This window comes from Larimichthys crocea, chromosome XI, assembly GCF_000972845.2.
Source record: "Larimichthys crocea isolate SSNF chromosome XI, L_crocea_2.0, whole genome shotgun sequence".
NCBI lineage: Eukaryota > Metazoa > Chordata > Actinopteri > Sciaenidae > Larimichthys > Larimichthys crocea.
In genome coordinates, this window is record NC_040021.1 from 14,166,796 (window position 1) to 14,178,358 (window position 11,563).

At 40.3% G+C, this 11,563-nt stretch overlaps 1 protein-coding gene across 1 annotated transcript; it reads right to left on the reverse strand.

Annotated features, from left to right (window-relative positions):
• Positions 1–4,845: 4,845 nt before the first annotated feature.
• vrtn (vertebrae development associated) lies at positions 4,846–9,206 on the reverse strand. The gene is made up of 3 exons (XM_010738113.3): positions 8,988–9,206; positions 7,983–8,311; positions 4,846–7,855 (listed from the first exon to the last, which is right to left on the reverse strand). Exons 2-3 carry the CDS (start codon positions 8,292–8,294, stop codon positions 6,089–6,091), a joined length of 2,079 nt encoding a protein of 692 aa, XP_010736415.2. The 5' UTR covers positions 8,295–8,311; positions 8,988–9,206; the 3' UTR covers positions 4,846–6,088.
• Positions 9,207–11,563: the final 2,357 nt, after the last annotated feature.

The following is an 11,563-nucleotide window of genomic DNA, read 5'->3' on the forward strand; positions in this document are numbered from 1 at the left end:
AAAATTTAGATTGAAAATAGGAAAACAGCTAACCTGGCTCTAAAAGACAAGCATGTCCTCTCAATCACTCATTCACACACATATTCGCACACTGATGGCGGCAGAGCTGCCAGCCACTGGCTCAGTGTCTTGCCCAAAGACACTTTGATATGTTGACAGGAGGAGCCAGGGATCGAGCTGCCAAGCCTATAATTAATGAATGACCCGATCTACCTCCTGAGCCAAAGCTGCTCAGGAGGTCCTGCCAGAACCTCTAAAGTTAATTATGGATTGTTTATTCTGTATAGAAACTGAAGTGTAAAAATGTCAATTTTTGGTTTTACAGTGACTCCCTGGAGTTTCATCTGGTTGCCTGGCAACCTCAGGGTCAACTCGCTTCCTGTCTTGCACATCTTAAACAAATGAGTTAAAACGGTTGTAGCTCCATATTGGATCGACTGATGGGAAAGCGGTATCGATTTCTTTGTCTATTGCTCGACATGAAAGTAAATAAGTGCTTTCCCAAACAAGCTTGACTGTTCCTTAAGATTAAGGCATATGGTTAATGTGCAACCATGTGAGCTTTCAGTGAAAATATACGCAGTAGAAATTAAAACTAGTAATACTGGAGGGTTGGTTTCCATAAATGTTGTTTGAAAACTTGTGATGAACCAAAACTGCATTCTGCAATAACTGCTTTTATGAATACACTGACAATCCCTCATGTCTCTCACTCACACACATACTTCTATCAGCAAAATGACATCACAGGATTATCGATTAAGTGCAAACAAAGAGCGAGACAACTGATACAGGAAAAATAAGTCAGTTACTCATTGATTTACTTGTCAGTGCAGTTATCTGATCAGCAGCTGCTGTAAGCGTGCATATGAGTGTGTATGTTTACTTGCTGAGAGATGAAACGGGAGGTGCTGGACACAAAAACAACAACAGCAGACGTGCTGTAAATCATTTCAGAATAAATGTGTGAGGAGATTGATTGGAGCAGTATGAGACAGCACTAAGTAAATAATGCTTTCCTATTGAATTACCTAATGCTTTCCTCCTCTGGTTTGTGTTTAGAAAATCCTCCTTGTCATGCCTTCAAGGTCTGAGCATGCTCATGGGCACAACATTATACATAATTAAGCATACAAATTGCACATTACTCATGGAAAATTCATAAAAAAGCATCTCATCTCTCAACTGACATAAACAATTCAGAACTTCATTTTACAAGCAGACACACGTTGAGACAGGCAATTTCACATCAGCCTAATTTTTAAGTTAAATATAAGTCACGTTCTCCCTCTGTTACTGCGCTGCTCTTTGTGTTTTGCATTTGCTTATGCTCACAAAACCCTGGATGCACTGTGTTCTGTTTTTTGCACCTAATGTGACACAATGCTGAATCGCATTAAGCTGCGCCAGCTGGGAACAACATAAATATGAATATTATGTGTGCTAATTGAAACTCACGTGTTTATTTCAAAATTGGGAGTCTCAGAGCACGAGTAATCCGAATTCAAGAGGTGAAACTGCTGTTAAGAGAAAAATGGAAATGTGCCATCACATGAAAGGGCTTGCTCCTCAAAGGTTAGATCCTCTGCCCACATAAATTTACGTGCATATGAATCATTTAGCATGTTTGTTATTTCCATTAAAAATAACTTGAGGCACCATGTCAAATAGGCTAGCACAGCAAACATGACTGAACCCAAATATCATTTCTAAATTTGTTTCCCAATGGGTCCTATCCAGGTATCCTCTAATGTGCCCATGCAGGTCTAAGCTATGTCTAGTATCTAGAGCTCTGTGAAATCTGGATGTTTGATGCAATAGTGTTATTCAAATTATTTTATATTCAAGTTATTAGATTTTTAATAACCATAAAAATGATAAATACATCAAAGGAGGATGCTGGCACAAAATAATAAGCTCATATATGCTTTCATCTTTTTCTTTTTCATGTTTCTTTGTCTTTATTTTGTACTGTTTAATCTGTCATTAGGCAATTTGTTTCCCAGACGTTATCTGGTTTATGCATTACAGGCTGCAGTGTTGGATTATGTTTATTAATGGAGTTATCGCCAGAGAAATCTGCACTACACACCCTGAGCTATGCAGTAACACATTGATTTTATGTCCAAACCAAAGCGTGCATGCCTGAAGTAAGCCTTTTTATGAAGACAACCCAAACCATAGAAACTGTCTTATAAAGCAAACCACTGCCACCTAGTGGACAAACTGTCTACATGCCTGGATACACTGCATGTGTTTGAAACAAAGAAATTGACTAGATGTCTTATGTAAGATACATGTGGGATTGGTACTTATCTGGTAAATGTATGAAAGATTTCTTTAAGACTTTGGAGTGAGAGGTTGAAATCACAACAAGTGCATGTATTGATTTGAAAATGTCATCTGATTTCAAACTTTTCAGTCAATAATTGCTTTGCTTTTTCACCTCTCTTCTTCCTCACTCTACCCAGATTTCAGAGTTCTTCTGAGTTTATACTGCTGCTCCTATCAGAGGGTAATTGGAAGCAAACTGGAAGCCTAAAGAGTCCCATAGGTCTGTTTTGTTTACTGAGAATATTTGGCATCCTTGAGACGGCTCTCTGCTTTATCGCTCTGTCTTTTTGAACCAACTGCAGTATGCTAATCCTCGAAGACCTTCGCTCCCACCTGCCAACCCTCATTATTTTCATGCTATTTTTGAGATAAACAATGCAGAGTAGCTCTGTGCCGGTGAGATTTCATCCTATCAGACAGTAATGAAAATGGAGATGACAAAGTAAAGAAACAGACTAAGACATCATCAAATATTTGCTTATACCAAGGTCAGTTACGTCATTGAATCTTAGACACTGATCACATAACTTAAAATGTTGTTGATTGCCTGTCAAATGTTAATGTTCAGTAAACTGGAATAACAGACATCTTTCCTGCAGCAAACATATGACCTATTAAATATTCCAGGTTTATGACAACATGGACTTCTTATCAAATCTTACTCCATATGTTAGCTTTAAATTTCACCAGACTTTTCAAAGGACACGCTCACATTTTCTTTTTCAAGTCTTAACACAATACTCACATGCCTATATGTACATCAAAAGAGTTACTGATAATTGTAATCATTCCTCTGGTCCATACTGGCTGTACAGGAATTCCTTCCCAACATGACTCCACTGTGAAGCCGACTTTGGACCAACTTAAACACAGTAAAAAACACAGTTTGCTTATTCCTGTACATCAATCTGCTTATAGTAGTAACAGTGGGAAGATCCAAAAAGATATAAACACTGTATTTCTTTTGATTTTGGTTGTAATGAAGAATACAATATTTATCAGTAATCAGCAAGTCAGGGATCAGTTCTGGTATCTGATCAGCCCTCAAAATCATGCTTTATTACTCTAACCGGATTTCCAGGATTATATTTCATGTTTTACCGTGACCTAAAGCAACACCACCCGAACCATCATTCCATAGTATTCCTCGAGGTTCAGTTGAAGCTAATGGGGCTTAGAGTTTTACAAATCAAGTTGGGATCCTGCAAAGTTTTAGTATAAATTCCTTGTTTGTGTTGCTATCCATCCATAACAGAAAAGTTGAAGCCTAGACTTTAAATCCGATTAGGAGAAAATACTAACATTTGTTTTATCCTAAGAGAGAACATGTGTTAATGTGAATATTTGACCATTCTGATCACATATACTAATTATTAAATTAATTTTGCTCAAAACATACAAATCAGACCATTAAATTTGACTGCAATCTGTGATATGGAAGTGATGAAAATGAAACAGTCCATAAGACAAACACAGGTATAGAAGGTTGTTATAACTTTGCATACACTGTGCACAATCTCACCTTAAAGAATCAACCCACCTTGAATAATGAATTGCTTTGGTGAATCCTTAGGTTTTCTGTGAAATACAAACATCCCTAAACATTGACTGTTGCATTGCACTTAATACAGAATAGGTAAAACACAAACTAATGGGGGAGAAAATGTAAATTCAGCAGCAGTCACTGCTATTGATCAAAACAACAGTTTCAGTACTGATTTTTAAGACAAAGTCTATATCACAGCCCCCTCATCCTTCTCTTTACACCTCTAGCCCTCCCCCAAAACTCTTGGATGTTCTTGGCCTTATCTCAAACACCTCTATCCCCATGCATACAATTAACCCCTTCCCCCTCTCTCCCTCTCTGTACTCCATCCCACCCTCTTGACCATTATCTTCATTAGCATAAGCACAATAGCTAAACAGAGAATAGGCAGAGAGCAAAAAACTGTCTCAAAGCTCATTCCTATTCTTTAGCCACTGGCTTGTTTGACCTGTTTGTCTGTACACTTGGACATGGTTAAATACAGTGGTTTTATTCCTCTTTTGTTCTGTTTTATCGTTTTTACTGCACACCAGTTGTCAACATGAATTAACTTGGTAAGGCCTGACATGCACACTACTGCCACGAATGTGTTATGTGTTCATCTGTCCAATTTATCCCAACAGCGAATCAAATCGAGATAGAGCTGATGGGGCATGAGATTAGAAGTGCTTAGAAAGGGGTTATTGGTATCACTTCAGCCCGAACAATGGCTCACTGACTTGAAAGGAATTGATTCAGGAAAATTACAAAGAGGTTTTACAATTGCCTAACTCATTGCAATGACTGCTTTAAGATATTGTGGAGCATAAAACCACAATTTGTCTAACCACTGCCTGTGTTAATGAGTCGACATGATAAAGTACCAGTTACTAAGGTCACATACAATAACTAGCTCCAAAATGAAGTGTTAAATAGTCCATGATATGAGAACTTGTCAATCAATGAACGAATAATGAAGCAACGGGTTGATGCTGGTCGATAGTTTATTGATACACAGCCTAACAGCACAGATTTCCGTCCCTACTAAATGACTATATCATGCAGGCTGTGAGTATCAACAGTACCAATGTCAGGCATGTAATGTATAAGAAAAATAAATACACTAAGTACAAAATGTAAACTGAAATCTATCCTTCAGGGCTGTAATAGTGACAGTTCTGCAAAATACCGGTGTGGAGAAGAATTGGGACATCATTTACTAAAAAAAAAAAAACATCAGACGAAGGTAGCTTATAAAGGCAAACACACCCCAATATAACAAAAATAGGTAGTTTTGGAATGAAGGATTGTACAAAAAAATAAAATATCTTCATTTATATTCAGTTTTCAAGTAAAGAAACCAGGTAAACAAAAGAAAAATGCTGGCAAATCCTAACTTAACCAACGGGTACATAATGGTTAAGAATATACATTCAACACTGTGATGGGAACTATTTTAGTGCAAATAAAGTGTGACAAAACGTACAGTTTATATACTGTAATGTTCTCAAAGGCATTTTAAAAGTTTGCCATTAAAATGTCAAAAACTTTAGACAACCACAGAAAAACTTGGGTGCACAAAGTGAATCCCTGAGGTGTTTACATTCAATAATCAAGAGGGAAACTATGAAAAAAAAGGGACTGGAAAACTTAGAGGATTTTTGTACAATGAGTAAATCCTTTTGAACACAAATAATGGTTTCTCTTTACATTCAAAGAAAAAAAAATCCCAAATCAATATTGCAAGCATCAACAAAAAAACATACAATTAAGCATTAACAATCTTACTACAATGAAAGGGTGAAAAAATAAAAAATGACCCCAAGTACACTGCTTAGCAAGGATTAACAGGGAATAGGAGAGAAAAAGCTTCAAACAAAATGCCAGTAAATAACAGCTTTGAACTGCCTGTTGCCTGGAGGGCAACATGCAGGGTTTAAATGGACCAATGACTGAGTTTCTTTTCACACACGTGCAAATGTCCAGGACGGAGGAATGAGCTGTGGTGGTGGGGCAAAGGAAGGACACAATGCATTTTAATGCTAAGCCAGTGGTGTACTTAACAGTCCTTCAGAACATGACGTCAACAAGGTGTAGGTAGTATGTTTACAAAAAAAAGCAAAGGCAGAGAGGTAAATGTGATTTTTTGGGGGGCCAAAAAGTTCATCAACATTTTTCTTTAGCTCCTGAAAGCCGTTTTTTTTTAAATGGCATAAAAGCTTTGTATATTTACCCATGAACCAGTGACACCCCATGGTGCAAAGCTCGCTTCCACATGTAGTACGTGGAGCGTGGAGTGAAGGGGAAGTAAGACCTAAATTCTTTAAATGTAGGGAAGGATTTCTCCTCGAAGCGTTGCTGCAGGAATAGCTTAGCCTTGGCCTTGAAGTTGGCCAGAGCCACAACATCCATCGCAAACATCTGCTCATCTATGGGTGCCTTGCCGTGAAGGGTGTGCTTTATATGTGGGGCATCAAAGGGGGGCATGGAGGAACTTTCTAGATATTTAGGACTCTCAGCAAATGGGAGCACATGCTGACTATCCATCCTCCTCTCCATAACTTTGGTTTCTGTGGAAGTGTTCTCAAGACTCTCAGGAACAGGAGGGTGGATCTCTGAACTCTGTGTGACCATCTTCTTCTTGCGGTTCTGACTGCTACGCCACAGCCAGTAGAAACAAGGTGACATGGATGGGAACTTGAGCTTGAACTTTGTCAGGGACCATTTGGACTTCTGGACGTGCAGTTTGGCAGCATCTCTGAGCTGTTTTTTACTCATGTATGCCAGCCTGAAACTTCTGTGCTTTCGCCTGCAGATCCTTGTTCTGGGCAATACAAGCCGTTTGGCGTTAGCCAGTATTGGTGACAGACTTTTTGGACTTTGGCTCTTGTCAGCATCTGAGCTGTCCTCACTGCTGCCAGCGCTGCCTTTGTAACCTCCATTGAACAGCATGGCTTCTCTCCTCCAGTTGTAGTAAGTGGATCTGGAGATCCCTGGGAAATTTCTTTTGAAGATCCGGAAGGGGAGGGAGGCGTTCATGGCGATGCAATTTTGTAGACAGCGCTTAGCTTCCTGCATGTGAGCTACATTCTGGGCCCGCTCCAGATCCAATTTGCCAAGGCTGAGACCAAACATACTGGCCACGCTGTCATGGTGGTCCAGCTCATCCTGCTTTGCTTCAGGTGAAGACCAGGCCTCCTGTTCTGTGCTCTCTCCAGGACTAATCTCTCCAGTTGATGATGAGGTGGAAAAATTTCCTCCAGTTTTCAAGAGCTCATGCTTCCAGTTGTAGTACGACGACCTTGAGATTTCAGGGAAAAACTCTTTAAACTGGTGCAGAGGGATGAGCTTGCCTTCCAAGTAGCATGCCTGCAGGAAATACTTTGCCTCATACCTGGCTGCTGATTTTTTGCAGTGCTCCTGTGTCTGCCTCTTCCAGCGGTAAAAGGTCCTCTTGGTGATGTTGTACTTGTCTTTCAGACTTGGGTAGGAAAGCTGCGGGTCCTGGTTCAGGTCCTCACTCTTGATTGGCGACTCCCTCCGTTCGCTATCTGGGCTTCCAAATGTGAGGTCACTTGTCTGGACTAGTGCCACAAAATGATTTGGTCTAAAGAGTGACTCAGACTGCAGCTCACCAGACCACATGACATGGAGGGTTTGTCGGTTAGAGACATTAGACCAGACCCTTGGACATATGACACGGTTGAAATAGGGTCGAATCTTCAGGTTGAACATGGGGTAGATTGAGTAGATGTTAAACTGCAGGACAGATGACAAGGCATATACATGCCACATGTTGGCGTAGGAGCCAGGGAAGCAGGATGCTTTGACATCTGCATCAAAGATGGCCTCCAAGACCGTCCCGGGTAAGTTCAGCATGTCCTCAGACTCCTCAGCACAGAGACTGAAGCGGACAGCCTGAAGCATCATTTTTGAATCAATCATGCCAGACAGGTAATATCTCTTCCAGAGCACCATTTCCAACACTGTCCGTACCTGTGAGGGTCAGTATGAATACAGTTAGTATTGGGATCAATAACTTCACATATAAAACATCTAGGGAGGAGTCTGTATTGATGCTAAAGTGGAAAAGTATGTACACTTATTAACCATCACTGCTCACCTGTAGTTCCAAGCTAAGGTCAGTGTTGCCCACCAACAGCATGCTGACAGCATCAAACAGTAGGTTCCCCTCTCCTTTGCAATTTAGAGGCAGGAGACCTCCAGGCGCATCGGCTGGGTACAAGCCATGGGCTCTGTCATCCACCCCTGCCCACTCAGGGAAATCCTGACAAGGGGTCATGGGGAGCTTGAAGGGAGCGAGGACCTGTTCCACCTCCAAGGCCACTTTGGTCAGAGCATCCAGGCCAGAGTTCTCTGTGGCTTCCTGGAGCTCCCCCAGTACAGACAGCACAACCTCCTTCCTTTGAATCATACCTGGTCTGTTGAGAACTGGAGGGAAGATGGAGAACGGAAAAAAAGTTAAAGATGATGGAGGAGGGACACTCAGTGAAAATAAATGGAAAACTCTCCATAGACTCATGTGTTCATGTCTTTGTTACCAGTAGACTAGATTATGTAGATTAACAACAGGCAAACAACAGCTGCAGCTTAATTAAATGCTGCTGGTGCATTTTTGACTCAAACAAAAACAAAACACATCCCACTAATTTATTACACTAGAAAAAAGCTTAACTCTTTTTGTTGCAACACAGTAGCTGTAATCAATAAATGATTATCTTATCTTAAAATTAAATTTAAGTAAAAGTCGAAGATAGTGGTATTTTTTTCTCAATGGAAAGCAGAAATTAGATAATACAAGCAAATATGATCTATTATTCTAATTAAAATAAAATAAAAAAAACGAATTCAGATCAACTTCAAAGTCATTACCTACAACAGTGTGGCCTACTGTGTGCTGCGCCTTACTGATGTGTTTGAGGCTCTCGGTGGTTTATTTAAACGTTTCTTTAATTTCAACCCCATAATTTTGATTTTCCGACGTTAAAATCAGTTCAAGTGAAGTTTTTATTTTTCACTAAACACAACAAAATGCGTATTCATTTGCGTAAAAATCTAATTCTTGTTAATCGTAACGCACTATTAGAAACATAAATTGTTTTCTTACCTGCACGTCCAGGGAGTAAAAAAAAAAAAAAAAAAAGAAGTGAAAGTCACTGGTTAGTAGCGGAGGGTTTCACAGCTGATGATGTTGATCTCTCTCAGGGAGTTTTAGTCCATTGTGTGCGTGTAGCTCCAGAGACTGTCCCGTCCTCCGGTGCGCAGAGGAGATTTTGGGGAGTGATAAGCAGCACCTCCCTTCAGGAAATTGTTAATCGTCGATTCGCTTTTTTGTCTTTGCGTCAAGAAACACCTCCTTCCCTCCCCCTCCCCATAGCCCCCCTCCCCTCCTCTTGTAGACTACAAGCCAGGGTCAATTTCAATGTGAAGTGTTAACAAAAGCCAACGTGTCATGGGCCATAGGAGCACAGAGGCAGCCTTGCAGGTTACCAGGTATCGGTGCTTTTAGGTTTTGTCAACACACTTTTTTTTTTTTGCTCTTTGTCAAACCCAACTCCTGATGTCAACAGTTCAATTTCAAGGTTATTTGTCAAGTGCTCTTGTCAAAGAACAATCAGGGTTATGTTTGCGTCATAATTTAAAAAAAAACCTTCTTTTCATGTGGCTGCACAAAAATATATTTGAAGTTTCAGTTCGATTTTGGTTACTTGTTGAACTTAAACTTAATTTTCCCTCGATGCAAAAATCTAGGGACCTGTGCAGTAATGAACTTGCTCTTTCTTTTACAATTACCATGAATTGATTTTATATTCATTGTTCGGTCTGTGCCGCAGAGACAGCACAGAGGTGAATTTGTGGATTAGAGTGGATATGTGCAGACAGGGTGTGGACATGAGCTTTATTAGAGAGGAAGGCTCTTGAGCTCCAGGTCTGCTCTGTTTCTCCACTGTATCACTTTTAACACCTCCTCTCCTGCCTTTTGCAGGATTTCAGTAATCAAGGCCTTTTGTTCCACACACGCACAACAATCCCAGTCACTGTCCCCCAACCCCCAACGCCCCTATACTGTAGACCCCGACCCTATGGCTTCTTACCGACACACACACACACACCAGGGGACAGCAGCATTTGGCCCCCACTGATCTGTCCACTCCAAGCACTTGGCAGACAAGCTGGTGCCTGAGTTCACTGGGGTTCAAGGCTTTGACCTAAAGCTTATCAGCTATTTGGACAATGTGTGTGTGTGTGTGTGGGAGGGGGTTTACAAAAGAATCAGCATAGTTTCACCACTTTGGTTTGTGTTTCTGCGGTGCAAGCTGAGATAATGTAGACACACACTTGCTAAAGGGTATGATAATATGTCTGTGTGTAAAAAAGCTTCCCGTAGTTGCCTCTTAAATCTTTGAGAGATGAGTCTATTGAAATGTTTTGAAACATTGCAACATTACTGTTACCTTAAACTTGCTCTAAAATTCCAATGATAATGATGACATGTTTTGTAAAGGAGGGTCAAAAAGTAAGTGTCTTCTAAAATTACGCAAAGGAAGTCAAGCGTATGAGAGGACACACTGAATTACGCACTGAAGTATTAGCACACCGGTTTTATTTTAAAGGCCACTTTTTGAAGTAGTCATTTTTGTTTTTAGCGTAACATTGACCTTGTAGATGTGCCTCATTGCAGACATATTCAGCAGTGTCGATGTTTTACAAATATACTGAATATGCCATGTTATTCACAGATCTTATGATCTGAGCGTGTCCTCAGGGACATTTTATGTACTTTGATATCCTTTACAGCATTTTAAATCTTACTCATGGCTGTTTCTCTCTCTTAACAGACACTCCCTCTTTGCCCTCATCTTTTATTCACTGTGATGCCTTTAAACAGATTGCAGTAAATGATGATGAAATGATCTGTCTGCTTCCATGGTTTGCATTCTGTTTTTGAAATATAAAAGAAACATAAACATACAGAATAGGATGATCTGCTTTCATTTAATACGCTATAACCTATCCTGGTGTGTCTTCTTGACTTCATTCATCTCCCCCTTTCTTGTCAATGTTTGTGTCTTCACCATCTCTTCAACCCCCTCAGACTCATGGCTGTAACCAATCACACACCTTAGGTGTGTAGATTAGCTGTGCTGCGCTGCACTGTGAACACAGTAGTGGGCTGGCTACAAGCATTTAAAATGCAAATAGGGCAGCACTGGGACCGGCTCCGGCAGTCTGTCACCTGCTGTGGCTGAGTGTGTCTGGGTGTATGTATGTATGTGTGTGTGCGTGCAGGTGTGAATGTGTGCATATAGGGAAAGTAGAAGGAGACGAAGACTGAAGCCAGCTCCAAACTAAATTTAATTCAGTATGTTTGCACAGGTTTGTGTCCTAAATGAAGTGCCACATTTGGCTGGGGAGCTTGGACCATTGCCTGCAAAAACACCACGTCACAAAACACTATGACTCTAAAACTACTTTGAAATTCTCTGTGGTTGGGAGATTTACACAACAAATCCTGTTTTCTTTGGTTGTCACAGCATCTTGCAACTTAAAGGGGAACACAATATTTCTAAATGTAACAAGTTTAAACTAAAGTTAGTTAACTGGAATATCTTCTCTCTACAACTACCATAAGGGTTTGTTTCATGAAATAAGTGCAGACTTAATAGTCAAGCGTGTCGTCTC